The 22,410-nt window shown below is 40.2% G+C and overlaps 1 protein-coding gene and 1 long non-coding RNA gene across 5 annotated transcripts; one reads left to right on the top strand and one right to left on the bottom strand.

The window, feature by feature from the left end:
• Window positions 1–2,623: 2,623 nt before the first annotated feature.
• LOC311149967 (putative G-protein coupled receptor 160) lies at window positions 2,624–14,318 on the bottom strand (the record flags this gene model as incomplete). Its single annotated transcript, XM_084187183.1, has 2 exons — window positions 2,624–2,696; window positions 13,333–14,318. 2 exons carry the CDS (start codon window positions 14,316–14,318, stop codon window positions 2,624–2,626), a joined length of 1,059 nt encoding a protein of 352 aa, XP_084043309.1.
• LOC311149698 lies at window positions 6,261–10,751 on the top strand. Of its 4 annotated transcripts, none has more exons than XR_014615039.1 (6): window positions 6,261–6,697; window positions 6,909–7,015; window positions 7,175–7,224; window positions 7,818–7,930; window positions 8,686–8,782; window positions 9,698–10,751. It is a non-coding gene; the product is annotated as an uncharacterized lncRNA (long non-coding RNA). The 4 variants fall into 4 exon arrangements; XR_014615040.1 differs by having other exon boundaries at window positions 6,906–7,006; XR_014615042.1 differs by having other exon boundaries at window positions 6,906–7,015.
• Window positions 14,319–22,410: the final 8,092 nt, after the last annotated feature.

Raw genomic sequence — 22,410 nt, 5'->3', positions numbered from 1 at the left:
AGGAAGATGATTTTTAGATCGCTACAAAGTCTATCATACATGTCAGATTTCAATTTTGGATGATGTCATAACGCGGGAGGTTGTCTTCTCTCGAATGAGCCATTGATAATATTTTTGCAATATTCCTACCTCGAGAAATGTGTAATTTAACAGAGGGTCCACAAGAATTCTCCTATTTTTCTGCCTCTTCAGTCCAGGGTGCATTGCATGGTGCTGCCCAGTGGCTCATAGAGCGGAATCGTGAGAGGCTCTGTTGGAAATGTAGGAAACTGCAAAGTCCGAGGAAGCTTGGGGAGAGGATTGCCTAATCTTGGAGGGTAAGGGAAAATGCTGTTTTATGAAAAAACAGGAACAGATGTAAGTAGTTGTCATGATACCAGAATTTTTACTTCGATACCAGGTTTAGTATCACAATATTCGATACCAAAACGATACCACGGCAAAAAAAGGAGGCATATTAGCCAAAGTCATAGAATGACACTTGATCCAGACAGATAAACTCAGCTACTGCTCTGTTTAATCTTGGGCATCTTGAGTTCAATATCATTACATTTGAACATTTTAATGTGAATTATTTTAGAGACAGCCATGTATGCATTAATGAATCAATTATACAATCATTTTGAGTTTGTTTTTACCAATCTAACTACAAAACAACAATGGTAATCATTTATTTGAATGGTAAATCTCTACTGATAAACTGGGTAAATCAAGATGTAGCGTAGGTCTATTCACATTACAGGTGAATGCATATTATTCAATAGGAGTTTGTGCATGCATTGAGTTATTGAGCTTGTTTTAGCTGATTTCATGGGGCTACAGATGACAAACAATCCCTTCCATTTAGAACTATTTTATTGGCAACTGCTATGAGAACATATTTTATTGTACTGATCAACAACATTTGCATAGAAGCGCTCTTCTTTTATAAAAGTGTGTACTGTCTCTTTAAGAAAGTAATGCTGTCATTCACACAGCAGATTGTGGCTGTGGAATCTGACTTTGTGGCTGTGGAATCTGATTTTGTGGCTATGGAAACCAGACGGGAGCATTGAGGTATAATGACGGGAGGCGAGGTAGACGAAAAAGCGAATTCGTTTTTGGTGGCGAGGGAGACAAAGTGAATTTATAACGTTTTTGGTCACAATCAGCTTTGAAATCAGCATATTTTGCATTATGGTTTATCACAAACAAAGTACTAAGTGATAAGTTGCGTCAATTCAAATCTGGTATTGGAACAAAAAGAGGGCAATACACGTCTTCTAAAATAGACTAGTATTTTAATTAATGCAAAACGCTTCAATGGTAAATATGATGTTCGTATATAAGGGTCCACTGAAATACCACGCAGGGTAGTCAGAGAACTGGTCCATTGTTATAGGTTCTTCTTTAAATACTCTGACAGAGATAGTTCCCGCTCCCTGCTGGCCTATCAGAGTAGAGACTGAGCGTGGTTTAGACTTACTCAGCCTATCGTTGGCGCACAGGCTGGTCCCAGTCCCTTGACGCTTCACTGTTGCCAGGTGTCAGTTGTTTTCTCCACAACTTGTCTCGAGTCAGCAACCCCAGACACAGTTTGTAGCAGAACACATGTCCTTGAGCGGTCTAACAAAGAGGCAGTGTGTGAGTATGTGAGACACAAGTCTTATCTCAGCCTACCCCCTAATAGTTCCTCACATTAATCACAGCTTGTTATGTTGACCAATCTATATCAGTACAGCACAAACCTATTATGTTTAATCATTAATGTATTATTTCTAAGCTAGGCATCACATCTAGTTATAAGAAAATAGATCCCCACATAGGGTAGCTTCCAGCTTTATTTGTAGGCACATTTTCCTTGCTAACTTACAGCTGTAAGTTAGCAAGGAAAATGTGCCTACAAATAAAGCTGGAAGCTACCGATATCGACTTGCATTGTAAAGTGTAACTAGCCTATATGGACAGTGTTTTGTGAAAAGTAATGAACAGTTTCAACATTTCGACATGCCGTGTTGCATTATTCAAGTGTGTTAAATTCTGTGCAGTGGGGAGCTAACAATGCAGCCCAGACAGCTGTAGCAGGCACTTTTCTATTCGTGCTATAAAGGGGCTGATACAGACTTGATCCTCTCAATCACATGAGACACATTTGACAGAAATTAGTGCTGAACGTAACAAAAATTCTAGTAACAAACTGTTTTTTTTGTGTGTGTATCGAAAAAGTACCAAATTTTCGGTATAGCAACACTAGATGGAAGTGATTTAGCGGGTGTATTTTCACTACAGGACATGTAAGGATGCTCGTAGATGTATTACATGGAATGGGCAACATTTTCCTTCAAGTCCATATCTGAACCTATAGGAGGAATGTAAAGATAATACAGTAGGCCTATCTTTCATTACATTTTACATTTTAGTCATTTAGCAGACACTCTTATCCAGAGCGACTTACAGTTAGTGAATACATATTTTTTTATACTGGCCCCCCGTGGGAATCGAACCCACAACCCTGCCGTTGCAAACGCCATGCTCTATCAACTGAGCTACATCCCTGCCGGCCATTCCCTACCCTGGACGACGCTGGGCCAATTGTGCGCCGCCCATGAGTCATGAGTCCCGTCTGCTTTTCTTTTGGCCTGATTCAGACATGCAGGAGTGGGATTCTGTCCTTGCCTGACAGGCTGAACACAGCCTTGAGAAGGTTCTCAGATATTCTTTTGTGAACAAATGTTTCATTTTGTCTATTATAATAAGGTTGGTAGCAACATGTGAAAATTGTTGTGGAAATCTGTTTCAGTTCGAGTCGACTACAAAACCCACAATGCAATGCTCTCTCTTTGGGCTGGCTGGTTAGCTAGCCATTGTAGCTACACACAATGGCTGTGTCCAGGGCCAGCGCCAGAACAAATCTGTTGGACGGGCATGGGGGCATGTTTTTTTTCACGGGACCACCTATGTGGAGATATATATATCAAATGAAAAATACAAATTAAATATGTGTTAAATAAATTGTATTTGTGTAGTGCCTTTGTTACAACTATGAAACAGAAAGCATTGTTGTTGGCACCCGGTATAAGCTTATTTTTATAACGACAAAATACAAATAAATACCCCAACCACCAAGATGCATGGTCAAATGACGAAAACATCAGCAGCCTAAACATCATTACAAGCGCCAAGTGTGCTTGATAATTGTGAAAATCATCACAAAAGCAATAATGGCATTATGAATATAAGTGTTGATAGCAGTCAAAAAGTCAATTATCAGTTGGAGCATGTCCATGTCACATTACCTAAATAACGAAAGCTGTTGAGTGCGTTGCTGATTTTATTTATTGCGTGATGTAGGGCCGGCTCCCTCAGAGATCACATTTTGTGCTGATAATAGCCGTTGCATTCTCACCGGTTCAATTCCAAACACTGTTTCATTTGGTGGTGGTATGGGCACCTGCTCAGTCCGCATGGTTCTGACTTTTTTGCTTAGGCCTCTGCGGTGTGGGTTCAGGTTGCGGCTCAGAATCAGAAGAATACTCAGAGGTGTCATTATGTTACATGTCTTACCCACCATCGAAGTCGTTTCGTTTTAGCAATGCTAACGAATGCATCTATTCGTCTCGGTCTTCTTGCCATTGTAAATTACGCACGCTCTCACTGTGTACTCCAAGTAGGCCAGAGTAGACTGATAGAGTACATATCATTTTGAGATTATAATTAGAATAGATAAATACAATAGAATGGCCCTCCCTGCTGTTCATTCACAATTGGTGATTACATAATTATGCATTTTTCGCTTCCCCTCACTCATCAACTCATCCACTTTCCCCATAATACTTTAGCCTACTTCTTTTATTTAATCTGTTATTATGTGTGAAATTAGTTTTGGTATAGTTTAGGTTCACTTTCGAGGCCATTATCGGGGTGATTTTCAACTGGGAAAGTCATCTTCAACTATCGGGAGAAGGAGGGGAGCAGGTCCTACTATTGAGAGAAGGAGAGGCAACGGGGGAAACTATAAAAACTGTCTACAACACCAGTTCTGTTTGTGATATTAAGATTCTAACAACGACAGTCAAGGACGGAGGGGGGCATTACTTTAAAAATGGTAGCGTAATACATTTTTTAAATTCATGATCAGTCCAAATGACTGCTTTAGCAGTTCTATTGTGGGTTTTATAGTAACAACATGTAATTTAACTGTAAAAATGTATTAGCCTACCTTTTCATGTGGCATGAACACAACCAGTCATGATATTTACATCTGATTGTAAAACAGATCACTTCAAAAAGTAGGTTACCTTTGCACGTTAGTCCAAAATAGCATCCGATCGACTGAAACAGCGCCCTTCTGTATTACAATATGTAGCCCCATGTATCTGATGCGGTCTGGCAATGTCATATTCTTTTAGTCCAGACAGCATCAGATACATGTGCTACATATTCTGAGGCACGAGAGGTGCTGTTTCGCTTGATCGGATGCTTTATCTGACAATGATGGGACTTTGTCGGCGCGCGTCTCGGTCAAATACATTTTCAATATTTAAATATTTTTTTTGGAGGGGCATGGAGGTACTGTAGGGCGGGCCAGGAGGTACTACCATTTGGGACGGGTTTAGAAGGCAGCATAAAGTGACAACGCATTCCACCGAGGGCGAGATGTTTGTTTACATTGTAGCTACTGTAGCAGCTTGAGCAACTAGTGCTAGCAATTCAGTGAACAACTATCCCAAAATGTAAATGTCTGACACAAATAGCAAGTAAACAAGTAACAGAATCGATCTCCTCAGTACCTGTTCATGAATTATTGATGACACCGACCAGAATAATTATCCTACGGCAGTGGTCACCAACCGGTCGATCTCCAAGGCATTCCTAGTTGATCACCAAACATTTCTGTAAAAAAAAACAACGATAAAGCCTTGCGTTCCTATTTATTTATGCGTTTGCGCTGTTAGCGGTAGGTGCACTTGATTCAGCAGCCTTAGCGCTGGGAAGGCAAAGTGTTCCCATTTTGAACCATTCCATGTGTCTAAAGGTAAAACTCCGCCTCGAGCCATAGACTGTAAAAAGAAGCCTCGAACGCACAGCAAAGTTCAAAACCATGACTAGAGACTCAACGAATACAGCAAAGAGATTTGGTTTATTTGTGTACGTTTATGTTTAAGTTGTGATTCAGCACTGTCAACACTTTGTTCAACACCTTTATAAGCCACCAGCACTGCAGCTGAAATGAATGAGTAAGCCTATAGCAAAGTGTTCTATAATAATAATAATAATAATATGCCATTTAGCAGACGCTTTTATCCAAAGCGACTTACAGCCATTAAGCTTGCGTTATTATTATTTCATTTCGAGGAATATTTCACTTTCTCTGGTCATAGGAGTAAGAACATACATTTGTGCATGAGGCCGAAATAATGCAGTGCGACTTAAGTTTCGCCTTCAGCTGGAAGACTGTGTCCCCTTTTCTCAGCGGAGGGCGGAGGGACTGTGAGTCGTGTGAGAGGCAGCCTCACCGCTGCTCCCTCCCTCCCCTCAGACTGACCATCAGATGACCACTGTCCTAAGGTATAGGGTCCTCCTCTCGCATATTGCTTAGTCTGCAGCTCCATCGTTGTGGACAGACAAGCAGCCTTGCATACATAATACAGGATCCGATTTTTTAAAGAATATATTTTACTGACTGTTTAAGAATGATTAATAGCCAGAATAGTGGTGGTACACCATGAAGCTAATATTGCATTAGAGCTGCTAAAGTTTTTTCTATGAGTAGGCTGTCAGTGGAGGCTGCTGAGAGGAGAACGGCTCATAATAATGTCCAGAATGGAGCAAATGGAATGGCATCAAACACCTGGAAACCATCTGTTTGATGTATTTGATACCATTCCACATTTCAGCTCCAGTCATTACCACGAGCCCATTCTCCCCAGTAAAGGTGCCACCAACCTCCTGTGGTAGGCTTGCATTGCGATTAATTCATACATCTATCACACCCGTGCATATTATATTAAATTACACAGATGTTCAGGATAACATGGTTTTATATTAGTTGATAACTAATATTGAAAAGGTGATATGATGCAATTTAACTAGATAAGGCCTAGGCTACTTCATCCTAATGTAAGCTAAACACGTTGGATGCAAATACTGGCATGTGATAAAGGATAACATGTCCAATATAATTCGGAATTATAGGAAAAGCAGCCAACAAGTGCTCAGCATATGTGGGAACTCCTTCAAGACTGTTGGAAAAGCATTCCTCATGAAGCTGCACTGTATTCCCAAACAGTTGTACTAGCTCATAAGTAATAAGGTCATAACAGTCAAATGTCGTTATGCAGTTGACCAAACTATAAAGTGTTGAGCTCTGTTGAGATTTATGCCACTTTAATTGAAGAGCGCTCAATATTTTATAGGTAATTTGTGTGGAACGCTCAAAAAGTTTAGGAAGTGTCATGACGTTATCGACGTCATGACGTTCTGGTGGGTGGGTCATCTCTCCCTCAGGAAAGCTGAGTCAGCCATCTTGAATTTGCCGAGATGCGGGGTTGTTTGGGCCGCCCGTGTGGATGTGGAACACAGTTTAATTTGTTTTAATTTGTTTGCAATGCGCACTTTTATGCTGCCCGCTTGAAACCACCACCACCACCTCCGTTTTTATCATTAGTCTTATTGCCCTCGTTTTCTTAAGCGCCATCTTATCATCACCTCTGATTTGGTAAGTAACTCTGTTTTTTTTTCATTTTTTTTTTTCAATTGAATTTCGATAGTCTTAAATGTGGAACTGGGAATACATTTGTACAATGTGCACAGTGAATATTTGTTGTAAATAGTGTAAAAATCCAAGTAGTTGTAACTTTAGAAGTTGTTAAATATGTGATAAATACGTTACGTTACTTCATCTTACAACGGTGTAACATTATCAGCAGGTTTCCTGGATGAACTACATTTCCCATAATGCATGTTTGCCCGGGACATTGACGGTGGAGGAAGGTCCATGAGTTTTCGCTGTTCGCCGGTAATGCAAGTGCGTACTGTGATTATACTTATTTCAATAAGTGTCTGCCTTACACAGTAAATATTTTACGTTATCGAGCTGTGTGTACGTGTGTGCTAGCGTGAAACTAACAATGCTAAACAACATAATGTGAGTGTGTTATCATTATGCTTACCAGGCCTGTGTATTTCTTCCTAGGCTCAAGTGTGTGGTTGTGAGATCATCTCGAAATCCTTTTAACAGTTCAGGTAGGATGTATTATGAAATAGTGTTACTAATGTAATACATTGCTAAAACCAAGTATAGAGTGTATTTGTTATAATTCATTGGTATTAGATTTAAAAGGTGATCGAATAGCTCCTGATTTGTAATGTCATTAATGCATTTCTTTTGAAGCAATGTTTTTAAAAAAATGTACAAGTGAATAGGTTGGTTTACTTTTAAGTTTAAATTTCCCACGTATCTCGTTAAAGTTTTGACCAATGAGCTAACTTGTTAAGTTGTGGCCAATGGGAGAGTGGACTGGTTGCCGGGAAAGAAAAGGGAGGGAAAAGTTGAAAGAAGGGAGAGTAGAGACGTTAGTGGGGTTGGTGAAGGAAAAACGACCAAAGGAAACGATAAAGAGAGAACAAAACCATACCTACAGAGTTTTTTTAAGGGAAATCCTGATTTTATTTCTATAAGAGAGTGTTTATTATTTAGTTAAGAAAGACCAAGTGGAGACTGAAGCTGCCGTCGCATTGTGGAGACATTCGCGACATTCGACATCCTAGAGGTTAGCCTAGCATCGTGCAAGACTTGGAGAGAATTGCTTGTGACGATCAGTTCGGGTTTCCAACAGATGTCTGTTGCTGCTACCGAGTACTGGCTGCATTGATAGCTGTGTTCGCGGTGGATCTTGTGAGGACACCTGCACGGAACTACTATATTTTGCTGAGGCATTATCTACAAGTAGTGAGTAACTACAAATGTGGGGTGGACTTCGGGACTTTATGTATGTCGTCATTTTTTTTATGAGCTCCAACGCGCGCCCAGGGTTTAAGCAAGCTTGCAAATAATTTGGACATGGGGTTGTGGAAAAATCATTGGGGTTTATAATTTGTATTTCTTTTGATGTGATACATTGAACATTTGATTAATATAGATCTTGAACCTTATGTCTGTTGTATTGGTGGAGTCATTTACTGTTTCAGTTTCATTTAATGCATGGGAAAGCATATCCTTACAACAATAACCAAGTCTATAATCATTCTATCTGAAGTTAATACCCTATTTGTCATTCACCCTAGCAAGTTTACAATAGGGATTCTTATTGGAGATGTCCTTCTCACCTAATATCCCATGCTGTTCAGATATTCTAAATAAGGTAATATCGTGAGAGTCAAATTCGAGCCTGGTGAGAGGGTTACACTAATAATTGGTTTTATTTTATGTGTTTCCACAGTCATTCTTTTGCTATTTCTCTAAATGTTTTTATCTCAACTGTGGGGTCAACAGTTGATCACTTGAACCCTTTATTAATACTTTGTTAAATACAAAGAACAACAACAGAAATAGCAGATCTATAAGCACACAACTTTGATGCTTTGCTTGTTAATAACTAACTTGCTTATCTTTTAACATTTTCATTTTTACTATAATTAGTGTACAATGAATGTTTTTGATATTTGTGTAATTATTATTGTAATGGATATTTTTTGTCCATGTAGGAACAACGTGATGTAAATATGAGACGGGCCCTCGTCCTTCGTGCACTTCCTGTGTACCTGCGTGAAGATGCCTCCCAAGTTTTTCAGGACCTGTAATGTAAGTGTACTGGCCTCACTATCAATCCCTTTGCTTAGCTATTCAGTCAGCTTAAACATGACATCACTCAAAGAACTCTAGGAGAACCAGAGGGGCATTCCAGAAAGCAGGTTATGTGAAAACCATCAGTAGCCAATTGTATTTTTTCCAACAACGTAATTTCAAAGTCTGTGTTTCTAGTTTGTCGCCGCATTGAGTATGAGATAAAATGTTTTTATATTTCATTTTCAGCCGATTTTAAATAAAACAAAATAGCCTAAAATAAAACATTGAACAACATTCAACCACTTCCTTAAAGGCTAATATAAAATAAAGTGATGTTAAATTCAAAATGAAAAGACGACTGCATCTGAAACTCTGTCAGTGATTTATATAACAGCCGCAGCCAGAAAATGTCTGCTTCCTGTTTTCTCCCGTTGCCATGGTGAATAACCGTATCGGAGCTCCATTGATGATGGCTTTTTACTAGTCGTCAGGCACAAGCTCAACTCCGAGTTAACGTACTCTGAGTCAACTTACCTAACTCAGATCAGCTGTTCTGTAACTGAAAACTCAGTTTCACTTCACGGGGTAAGTCAACTCTGAGTTCAGGGTTAGGCTCAGTTTGTTGAACCTCCTTTCTGGAATAGCCCCCAGAACCTGTTTATGAAGTTTCCTTGAGTTGTTATTCTGCAAACTGACATGTAGAAATTACATAAATGAAAAGGTAAGTATAAAGAATTCCACTAAACAAAAAGTATGCTTACAGGTAGGTGTGAAACTAACATAAAATAATAAGCATGTGTAAAGAAAATAGTTTAAACATGTAGCTTAGTTGCAGTCTAAGTGCAAAGTGACCGTAATGTCTAGACATCATTAGCATGATTTGTATCCTTGAGGGGCTGAACTCATTTTTGTATTATTTGTGTTTTATAGTCAGCAGATGGTCCAGACCTCACTGACACTCCGGTGGCTCTCCTGACAGTTGTCACTGATGATACTACTGATGCGGCCCTCTTCAGCCCTGAGAGCATCTGTATTGTCGTGGAAGATGAAATACTTGTGAGTGGTCCCACAAACCTGGCTGACTCATTTCTCCTGCTCTTTGGGTATGTCTATGCACTAGACCTACAGTACCCAAAGAATCTTGAGCTTACATTCACATTTATCCAAAAAGTTGTGATGTGTCTTGAGGACAACAAACCACTGAAAGGCCGTCTACTGACACTGAAGAATGATTTGTTCAATGAGTGAATCACTCAGAATGGACTATTTGTTGAGCTGAGTATTGAGGATGTTTTTAGTTTTTTTCCCCTCTTTACAAATGTAATAATTTGCCTCTTCTACCTCATGTTTAATATGTTACACTGTTTGCCTCTTCTACCTCAGATTTAATACATTGATTGTTAATAGATAAATATCACAACATTGACGTATTGCCAAGCCCAAGTTTTTGTACTGTACTTGTGGGAAACGACTGTTGAATTCATGCACTATACATGTTTAATGTTGTGTGACCTAATGCTTACCTTGATGTTGCCAGTTGAAGTACGGCACAGTAGAAACCAGTACTTTTATTTGAATGTTTTATTTTAAAAAAGTGAGTTGCAGCCTTCAAGGTACAGTAAGTGCCAAAACGTTTTAAATGGCTCCACATTCTAATAGTTGTCATTGCTGTTGAGGATGGATTATAATTAGAATCTTATTGAATTTTATCATGAAGCCTTTGAGTTTTTATCATAATGTTTACTGAATAGTGTGATATGGAGACCCAAAATACTGAATCTACCCTCTGTAGCAATGACCACTATCAGAATATGGAACTATTAACACTTAATGTACTTTAAAACACATTTTGTTTTTATGGAGTCATTTCCTTTTCCTTTTTTGTTTTAATTTATGACAAGCACTTTGTTTTGACTGAGCTCCTTTTGATTCGTGCCTTTTTAAAAGCACATTGTGTTGAATAAAAAAAAAAGTTAAATTGTCACTGTGGTGTCACTTTCATGTTTTCTAACATTATTCGCTGATTATAATTGTGTAATGGACCGACATCAGTATTTCAGTTTAGAATTAATTTTGTTTGCATGTCCCACATTATGAGTTGAAGAATATTGAAAATTTTGAGTGTATTTCACACATTATATGAGTTGAAGAATATTTAATATTTTGAGTGTATTTCCCACATTTATGAGTTGAAGAATATTTAATATTTTGAGTGTATTTCCCACATTATATGAGTTGAAAAATATTGAAAATTTTGAGTGTATTTCCCACATTATATGAGTTGAAAAATATTGAAAATTTTGAGTGAATTACTCCCTAATTATAAGTTGAGGAATATCAATATTTATAAGATAACATTGAGATAATTTAAGGCAACTGTAAATATAATTTTTATTTTATGTAAACTTAAAACATTTAAAAACATCACTAAAATATTTTTGTGTAATCTGTTACAAAATAATTTTTGAGTTATGTGAACTTATTAGGGTTTACAGTGTGGTTGAGAGAATGCCAAGAGTGTGCAAAGCTGTCATCTAGACAAAGGGTGGCTACTTTGAAGAATCTAAAATCTAAAATATATTTTGATTAGTTTAACACTTTTTTGGTTACTATATGATTCCATGTGTGTTATTTCATAGTTTTGATGTCTTCACTATTATTCTACAATGTAAAAATAAAGAAACCCTTGAATGAGTGGGTTTGTCCAAACATTTGACTGGTACTGTATATATTCAATGAAATTAATACAGCATTGTAATATTACTGATGCCTTTCTCTCTCCTTGCAGGGGATAAGACAGATCAACAACAGGCACCAGATGCCCAAGCCTCAAAACCAGAAACGTGGAGACTTTAACACTTGTAATTTTAAATAAATGTTAACATTTTTATTTGTTTTCCTGTATCTGTTCATGAGTCCTTAAAACACAGTCCATTTGACAAAATAAGTAATTCCCAAGTGAGGGACATCTCAAGGACATTAACCTCCAACATTCATAAGCTTGTTCAGTACATGAGGGCAAATTTAGTCATGACCGCCACAGGTGCTTTTATACACAGAACGGGAGTTTACAAGTTTTTGTTCCAGCCCTTAACTAACAACAGAAAATCACATCTGTATTTTAGAATGAGCTTCATAATTGCATGATAAACAATAACATGGGTGAATCTATTTATATCTAACATTGAGATCTTGAACACTCCTTAATAGAATCCTGGGATATGGTGATTATCCTGGTGGCTGGGAGGTTCCCAATAAGTTATTTACATCTGCAGGGTGTCAGATGTCCTTCAAGCAGAGACAATGGGTGAGAAAGTAAACCACTTTGGTGACAACTTTAGTCCCTGAAAACAAATGGGAAAAAACTATTTGCCACATGTCTATATCTGACTAGCAAGTTCACCAATTCATGATTTAAAAACAGTCCAGGTCTTCACAATTGACACATTGCTGAATCTACGATTAGGCCTAATTAGTTTAGTTGTTCAACTCCAAACAGCCGATAAGCACGACTAGATCGCATAACGTTAGCTAGCTATCGCGTACGACATGTTAGCTAGCTAGCTTGGCAACGGGCTGATAAACAACAGTTACCCAACATTTGAATTCAAAATACATAGGAAAGTAATTTGTTGAACATTTTAACATCATTTGGTGAATAAATAAACGTTATACTTACATTTCGCGAAGTTATTCCTTATTCTTCTGGAAAATTGTATCCCAAGCGGGGACTTGTGTCCGCCATTAACTCAGAATTGTTTAGAATTTTAGGTGCGGCGAAGGATACATGGGATGCTGCCTTAAAAATCGCCTGAATTAAGGCACCTTAGAAGGCAGCATTTTAAGGTACCTTGGGATTGGGACATGCCAATCTTGACATCCTGACTAGAAATGCTGCCTCAAAAGGCTGCATACTTGTCGATTGGGACACAGCCTTAAATACCAAAGTCAATATCAGCATGTGAAGTAGCCAGTTAGCTGTAAAATCGCCTAAACAAACTGCACTATCAATTTAGGAGTCTACAATCTCACCATGTTCAACCTGCAGATCGATGTGCCTCACAGAGTGGTCTAAAATTCGCAACGGCACCATGCAATGCACCCTGGACTGAAGAGGCAGATAAATAGGAGAAATGTGTTAAACCCTCTGTTAAATTACAAATGTCTCGAGGTAGAAATATTGCAAAAATATGATCAATGGCTCATTCGAGAGAAGACAACCTACCGCGTTATGACATCGGCCATTATTGAAATCTGTCATGTATGATAGACGTTTTCATGATCTAAAAGTAGTTTTCCTATTAACTTCCAGTGTATTGAGAACGGCTTTATCTCAATGCTACGTCATACGGGCCGAATTTCTAACTGCTTGAACGGCAATATCTCAGATACACATGAAAACATGAATTGACCCAGGGAATCGATAGAACATTGTTCAGAGATGCCAAAAACAATATAACAATATATATACATATAATTTGTGTGTGTTATTGTTGGTTTTGTCTGTATGGAAAATTGTAAAAGAAAATGTTTGAAAGAAATTTAAAAAATGGATGAATCTTTACTTTAAGTGCCAGTAAACATGCCACTGGCAGATGTTGTCCGGGCGATCGGTGTAAGGCCCCAGCCAGTCGCTCTTGAGCCAGAACACCAGCCCCACCAATATGCTGTTGGCGCACTCCAACCATAGGAGGTTGACGCTGATGTAGGCAGGGACTGCAAGGCCCAAGAGCTCACAGGCGATGCACATGACCAGGTAAGATGCCCACGTTGTGCCGAAGTCCAAAGTCAGGCTGAGGTAAAGGGGGGGCCTGTGCCATTCGCTCTCCACCACCAGTGCTTTCTCCTCGTCCTCATCACCCCCTAGCTGCTGTAACTTGGCATACCTGAAGCTCAAGTGGCTCTGCAGCATTGGGTTAACATTGTCCATCTGCTCTGACAGCCTGTTGGCCTCCTTCAGCCACAAAGACAGCTGTTTGTAGTGGAGCAGCATTACACAGCAGATGGCTACGGAGATCCCCACTGAGAAATGTACCACAAACACAGACTCCTGCACCGCGCACCCTAAAGCGTTCCTCCCTCCCTCGTACTCAACCTCTATGAGGTTGGTGACGGCTGAGCAGCAGGAGTACACGCCGGCCAGCACCCACACCAGCAGCGTCAGGGCGTAGTTCCACAGGTCCCTACAGGGGGCGACGTGGCAGGCGGTGTAGCGTGGCTCGGAGGCGTAGTCCAGCAGCCCCAGGCCCAGCATGGGCAGAGGCAGCGCGTTGAACACGGCTGAAGCATGCGCCAAGAGGAAGCAGATGGACACCGGGGAGCGGGCGGGTCCGAGGAACCACACAGCCGCCACAGCGCACACCAACACCACATCGACCAGGAAGACAGAGAGGCCACAGATGTCCATGAAGGAGGTGTGCAGCCAGCGCAAGCACATCGACAGGACCAGACAGTCCAGGCCCACCTTTAATAGAAAGATGAACAGAAACTGACTGGTGCTGTCCTCGTAGCAGCTCCCCTCCTCTTTCCAGGACTCAATGATGGCCAGCATTTTGAAGCTTTTGCCGTTAGGACTGAGCCCAGCTCCAGAGGTCATCTACTGGGTCTGTGACGTTCCACCCGGTGTCACCATGCTCAGGGAAAAGCTGTTGAAGAGAGAGTGACAGAGATGTGGAACAGTTAGAAGCAATCTACAAACAGCTTCTACCAAGCAATGAGAAATTTTTCTAGTGTTATCAGTACTACCTGGCCTCTTGTGACTCGTCTACAGAAACAACTACACCCTAGGGATATCGAAAATAAGAAACTTAAACTCTCCCTTTAAAGGAATAGTTCACCCAAATTACAAAATGACACAGGCTTACTTACCCTGTAAAGAATGCTAATATTGTACTATGACTTGATTGGGATTTGTGCCACAAACGTTAGCATTTAGAAACTGTGCCAGGGAAACTAAACCAAAGCATGGATTGCTGTCATATCTTGTCCATGGACTGCTTACAGGGTAAGGAAACCAATATGTAGAATCAGGAATTCCCCAGGGCAGCTGTCTAGGCCCATTACTTTTTTCAATCTTAACTAATGACATGCCACTGGCTTTGAGTAAAGCCAGAGTGTCTATGTATGCGGATGACTCAACACTATACATGTCAGCTACTACAGTGACTGAAATGACTGCAACACTTAACAAAGAGTTGCAGTTAGTTTCAGAGTGGGTGGCAAGGAATAAGTTAGTCTTAAATATTTCTAAAAGTAAAAGCATTGTATTTGGAACAAATCATTCACTAAACTCCAAACCTCAATTAGATCTTGTAATAAATAATATAGAGATTGAGCAAGTTGAGGTGACTAAACTGCTTGGAGTAACCCTGGATTGTAAACTGTCATGGTCAAAACATATTGATACAACAGTAGCTAAGATGGGGAGAAGTCTGTCCATAATAAAGCGCATCTCTACCTTATTAACAGCACTATCAACAAGGCAGGTCCTACAGGCTCTAGTTTTATCGCACCTGGACTACTGTTCAGTCGTGTGGTCAGGTGCCACAAAGAGGGACTTAGGAAAATTGCAATTGGCTCAAAACAGGGCAGCACGGCTGGCCGTTGGATGTACACAAAGAGCAAACATTAATAATATGCATGTCAATCTCTCCTGGCTCAAAGTGGAGGAGAGATTGACTTCATTACTTCTTGTGTTTGTGAGAGGTGTTGACATGTTGAAAGCACCTAGCTGTCTGTTTGAACAACTGGCACACAGCTCAGACACCCATGCATACCCCACAAGACATGCCACCAGAGGTCTCTTCACAGTCCCCAAGTCCAGAACAGACTATGGGAGGCGCACAGTACTACATAGAGCCATGACTACATGGAACTCTATTCCACATCAGGTAACTGATGCAAGCAGTAGAATCAGATAAAAAAAAACAGATAAAAATACACCTTATCCAACAGCAAGGACTGTGAAGCAACACAAACATAGGCACAGACACATGCATACACACACGATAACAAACGCTCTATACACACACGTACACATGACCTTCTCCAGCTGTTTCTGGGTCTTCCTGGTTTCCTTTTTCGCTGTGGGTTCAAGGTTAGATCTTGTCTGGTCGTGTTGATGGGTGGTTTCTTCAAGGTGTGCCCGATCCAGCCCAATTTCCTGCATTTTATTTTAGTGTCAATTTGTTCTTGCTGTGTAATTTCCCAGAGATCTTCTTTCCATATGGCCAGTATATTCCCAGGATGTGTCTTAGGCATTTGTTTATGAATTTTTTAAGTTTGCTGCTTGTGACTCTTGTGGTTTTCCGTATAGTAAAACTGATTTGACATTGGAATTTAAGATGCATATATTGTTTAGTGTTTATTTGTTTTGAAATCCATATTTGCTTTAGCATTAGAAATGCGGTTCATGCCTTTCCTATTCTTGTTTGTATATCTTTGTCACTTCCTCCATCTTTCCTGATGACACTTCCCAGATAAGTGAATGTGTCCACTTCCTCCAGCACATCTTCTTCTGCATCTGTTGTTTTGTGTGTACTATGTTGTCAGCGAAGTCTAGGTATTCTAGTTGGGACCAGAGGGTCCACTGTATGCCAATGTTTTCTCCTGTGGTGGTTGCCTTCATTATGCAGTTGACTGCCATTAGAAAGAGAAGGGGGAACCGCAGGCAGCCCTGTCGAACTTCTATGTTTACGGGGAAGCTATCAGAGACAAACAAAAAGAAACCAAGCCAAGCATCACACAGTTCTTCTCCCTAAACTCCCTTTCCCCTCCATTTCTCACTCACTCAATTGCGTTCCAACCACTTCCTCTACACATGTGTGCTGCTGAGTGCGCACACAAGCTCCCATAGGCCTACAGAAATAAATACCTATAAAAACGTATCTAACTGATGTGATACACAAGCTGCATTCCTTGCCAAATGACGACAGTTTTATCACAAATTCAAAATGGACTGGTTGATTGAAGTAGGGGAAATATGTGTTCCAACAACGAGCTGCAGTTTTGGAATAATTGCGTCCCGTCTATACTTTGCAAACTGCTAGTGCCATTTAGAATGGGTTAGCCTAGGCTATAACCCCCTAAACATAGACAGATCCACACTGAAAATATGCAAAAACATTAGTTTGATAAAGACAGAGCGTATTTTCATCAGAATCATTAAGCCTATGCCTACTCACCAAACAGATGTCGTTGCCGTAATTCATCACCGTACAGTGTTCAATGCGGAATTGTTAATCCATTCAGAACATTTGAAAGAATAGGCAGAATAAACTAAATAAAACTTCTGTATATCGAAAAGAAAACAGATATAGGTTTGTAACCCTGAAGAAATTGTCTTTCAGCCAAATTGAGCCCTGTTTCAAATTATCACTCTTTGAGAACAACTGTTCCAGATGTGAGATGCGCATCACTTCACACTGGCAACTTTTTTCATTTGGAAAAATATTCTGTCTAATTTTATTCTGTTATATTATATCATGTTTTTTACATATAAAAATCTCAAATAGGTGTGTCTTTGAAAATGGGGTCACGAGAGAAACTCTGAAATAAAACGTTAAAATTGCACTTGGTTCATAGAACCGAGGTTACATCAGTAAGCTCTGGTAGCCGCTAGATGCGGTTGTAATAAAAATAGTGGTTTCTGTTTTCTTCCTACAAATATGACTATATTTTTAACGGTTTAAGCAAAAAAATATTATGACCCCATCACTGAAAGATAAGACTCTCAGGAATGCCCACAAGACGTGCAGAACTCATTAGAACAGAGTGGACAAGACCAGGCACTAAATCAGACTGGGGGGGGGGGGGGGGGGGGAGAACATCATCACTGGCTAATCCAATTGGTGACAGATTTTCATGCAAATATTCTCAAATCCGCAAAAGAACAATATACACATTTTCCCACCAGAGATGTTTCCCATCAAATTGACTTGTTGCGGATAAAAGGCTGTGCCTGATGATGTAGTGCACATTAAAATACCCTTTGCTGTTAAATTCCCATGTAGTCCCCTGTAGCTCAGTTGGTAGAGCATGGCACTGGCAACGCCAGGGTTGTGGATTCGTTTCCCACAGGGGGCCAGTATGAAAATGTATGCACTCACTAACTGTAAGTCGCTCTGGATAAGAGGGTCTGCTAAATGACTAAAATGTAAACAATTTAAATGTACCGAATAATAAATACTGTTAAATGGTTTTCTCAAAAAAAAATTGCGTTATATAGCGAGTGTACCCACTCTGGTATTGGCACATGAGCCAACAGCTCGCAGATACAGTGCAGATATAGCCTACATGATTAAATTATTATGGACAAAAGAGCAAGATTATTTGTATTTGTCAGACGGCAGCCAAGCATTGATGATCATGTCACCAGAATAAGACCCTCAATATTTATTGGAAAGGAGCTTCAAGCTCATCCCATGCACTTACTTTCACCAGTGAAGTTCATAACTTATTTAATACGTAGCCTAATAAACTGCATCCTTTCCAGACAAGTCGTAGTGGGACGACCATACAACATGTCATCGCGTGACTCCAAGTTAACTTCGATTTGATGATTATTATATCAATATTTGTGCATAAAAGCGTTTCCACCGCCATTTCTCGCATTATTAATTTCACCGACACAAAAAGATTGAGGGATTACATCCCTTTTTTTTGACATGGTGGGGGTGGCGATTTAAAACAAAAATATCAAAATAGGCTCGCAGGCCAAAAAGGTTTGGGAACCCTTGTACTAGCCTAAGCCCTATTTACCTATCACTGGAAACATACTGTATCTTTAAAATGACAGCCAATCTCAAACCACTGGGTGTCCTGACTGCATGTCTCATAATTTTGTTTATCATTGACATTATTAATCACGTTATTTTCAAGCAAGTTTAATGCAGCAATCTTACCTGTGGTTGGACATAATTCTGGACCTTAACTTGTGCGTCTCAGTATTGAAGCAGGAGCTCTCAACCAGATCACAATGAGCTGGGGTTGTGTGGCCATGCCAAGCTTTCCTTTCTTCCCCCCTTAAAGATAGTGCAGCGTGTTTACTGCCCACAGACAGGAGACTCTGGACATACATAGGGGTGGACTGACTCTGATGGCCAGTACTATTGGGTGGGAGAAGGAGTTTCTCCAGGGATGCCTTGGGTACAAACGGCTCTTTCAGAGGGGCTGAATGCCCTCCCTCTCCACCCCCACAGCGCAGTGACAGGCCGGTATGTGTACGTTTCATCCACCAGCTCCGCACTCTGAGGCGTGTGGGCAGACAAAGACCTAGGCCAGCAAAATCCACACACACTCAAAAGATAATGTGATAGATTACCATGAATTACAGTACAACAATGATTCTCATCACATCTCCATGACGGTTAGGCTAGATGCTATATATGGTATTTTGATAAGTTGCTGTAAAAAGTAGGGGAATGTAGGCCCATTTGTTTTACACCCATATACCAGCTGGTAAGTGGTAACTCCAAGGTCTGACCAGAACCAAGGGCGTAGGAGCCGGGAGCCCCAATGTTAGAAGCAGGTAAAATGGTTACCTCCCAATAATACAAATAATAATCTGCGAGACTTTTATTTAGAAAAACGAGTCCCCAGATTCATTGAGGGACTTTTATTTTTGAAAAGGACTCTGCTGATGGAATGTGAATCACTTCCCCCACCCCCATAGATTGCTTCATTCTCACTCTGTTGTTCCAAGCAGTCTGGCAGTGTGTGTAGCACTACCATTATTACTCACTGCACCGGGTGAATGTTGGCAACAACAAAGTAAGTTTAAGTAAAAGGTGTATGAATGAGAATAAACGTTGATATGTTAGAACGAACATGAGCAACTAAACACGTTCTCCTGGCTAGTAGCTAGTTGGCTTTACATTTACAGTTTAGTCATTTTTAGCTGCATCAGGTTTGATCTAACTAGCTAAAGCTGGGTAGTTCTGGCTGTGTGAAAAACTAATAGTGAATGTTTTGATGCCAAGAATACTTGCTAGCTACAGAATTACTTGCACAATCACTGTCTTAGTCTTCATCATAGGGGCAGCAAGTTGGCAACAAAGGAGTGTAAAGGACTGTAAAGTAAGGCTCTTGGCAACTGCCCACATACCATCCCAGGCAAACTAGCTGGTAAATTTGAGCGCTTTCAGCTTAGATGTCTTAAAAAATTAATCATATTGATTTTCTCCATTGTGTAAAGGACTGTAAGTAAGGTTCTCTGCAACTGCCGGCACACCACCCCTGGCAAACTAGCTGGCAAATTTGATTGCTTTCAACTTAGATGTCTTTAAATTAGTCACAGTGATATTCTCCCTAGTAAGTGGTTCCTTCCAAGGTGCCACTTGGGGCAAAAATATGCTAGGCAGGACGCTAGATACTCTAGTGCAGGGGTCGGCAACCTAAGGCTGGCACGCAAGGGTATTTGCCTTGGCACGCCAAGGCTTGGCAAGCCACCCCACCCAAAAATAAAACATAAAAATAAAATAATTGTTTGTTTTTTATAAACTGGAGAAAATCATTGAAATTGCATGCATTGGTTTCAAAACTGCATTGGTATTCACTACAACGTTGTAGTTCCCAAGGTATGTCAATCCTGATTAGCCAATTGGCTTTCATGATTTTGCAGGAGTTTCATATTATTAGTCCAGCACAAGACGACCTGCCTCGCCTCTCCCGCCAAATTCAAAACCAAGGCAGCACTGAAGATGAGAGATTCGTTTTCACAGAAGCTAGCAAGCCTTTTCTTTGCTATTTTAAAAAGTTCAGGGCGCAAAATGTCATCAGCAAAGAAAAATAAGGCAGATGTCCGCTCATTTATTGCCTCTTGGACAAATGAATATGGATTTGATTTACTGAAGGACCGGTCTGTTTGCGCTCTCTGTTGTAAAGCTGTTGTTTGTCGGACATGAAGTGTACAGCATTACTTTTAAACGAGACATGAGAAAAACTTAAAGGATGAGGCGGACAAGGCTGAAGGAATCAAGAAGGGCTTGTCCAGGTATGAAAAGCAAAGTGGTGTGTTTACAAATCTACATGCAGTTAAAAATCAAACTACAGTGGGAGCTACAAAGTTGAGCAGTGCATTGTTTAACATGGAAAACCATTTACTAATGGGGAATATATCAAGGAGGCTTTCCTCAGTAGTTCGCAGGCCTTATTTGATGGATTGCCTAACAAAGACACAATCATCTCAAAGATAAAAGACATGCCTTTGTCTGCCAGAACTGTTGAAAAGTGTGTTACCGAGATGGTTGAAAATGTGGAGCAGCAAACTGTAGCGTTAAAAGCTGCACCTGTGTTTAGTGTGGCTCTTGATGAGTGTGGATGTGAATGACATTCCACGTCTGGCAGTTGTTGCAAGATACTGTGACTCAACGCCTCTGTTTAGCGAGCTATGGAATTCTTCCGTTTGTGGGCAATTAGATATTCAAAAGACACAATTAGTTGTAATGCACATATGAAAATCATAACTGGCACGCAGATCATTAGAAATGGTAGGATAAATTGTAAATTGGCATTCCACACAAAAAAGGTTGCCGACAGCCTGCTCTAGTGCGTGCAGACCGTATCGTCAGTGGAGGAGGAGAGCGTGTCAAGTGACACACACAGCGTTTGATTTGATTTTAGCTGCCGGTGATGGGCAGGACTCGCAGTAGGTATGTTTGTATATGAATTTGATCAAGCTATGTAGCCTGCTGATTCCTTCTTGATAAATAAATAAAGCAAACATGTTTTGTTGTTTCTCTGTAATACTAACCAGCTAGCAATTTTATAAAGTTGGCTTTAGCTAACCAGCTAGAAAGGTTCCCAATTTCCCAACCTCATAACTAGCTACCAAGACATTTCAGGCTATCAATCAAGTTAGAGTAGCTTGTCTAACTATCTTAGGTGGCATGCCTGCTGGCATGGTTGCTAGACTTTAGAAAATACTCAAATTGCTTTAATTATTGGGTTATGATACTGTATACCAGTGTGGCAGTTGTACTAAACTCCGAAGGCATAAAAGTTCTTAAAGAATCAATGTGCATAATTCATTAAAATTACAGTTGAACAGGTAAAGAAATATGCTTAGATAACCTATGCAGAAAAATGTACATATGTGACTCGTTTCAGGAAACTAGGCATATGTCGCGCGTCACTATTTCACAGGAGAGCCATTTGAACGTAAACGTTAAAAAAATGCATTTTTCTTTGGCAGAAATTACTTCTGGAACATGTGAGCTTTCATGTGCCTTAATAAAAAACTTGTATGCCATCTGTAAATACGAATAAAATTGTTAAATTACGAGCCTAGTTAGTTTAGCCACAGAAAAAGACAGCAACCTTCCCGATAGCAATGATTGGCTGAGATAATGAGTGGGCGTGACATGCCAAGAGATCGAGTTTTGAAATCAGTGGAATGAGAGTATGATACATTGTAGTCATTTAGCAGACGCTCTTATCCAGAGTGAGTGGCGCAGTGGTATACCTCCTGAGTGGCGCAGTGGTCTAAGGCACTGGATTGCAGTGCTAACTGTGCCACTAGAGATCCTGGTTCGAATCCAGGCTCTGTCGCAGCCGGCCGCGACCGGGAGACTAATGGACGGCGCACAATTGGCCCAGCGTCGTCCAGGGTAGGGGAGGGAATGGCCGGCAGGGATGTAGCTCAG

This window comes from Coregonus lavaretus (assembly GCF_964263955.1).
Source record: "Coregonus lavaretus genome assembly, chromosome: 22".
Taxonomy (NCBI): Eukaryota; Metazoa; Chordata; class Actinopteri; order Salmoniformes; family Salmonidae; genus Coregonus; species Coregonus lavaretus.
This window is presented reverse-complemented; position numbering and strand designations above follow the sequence as displayed.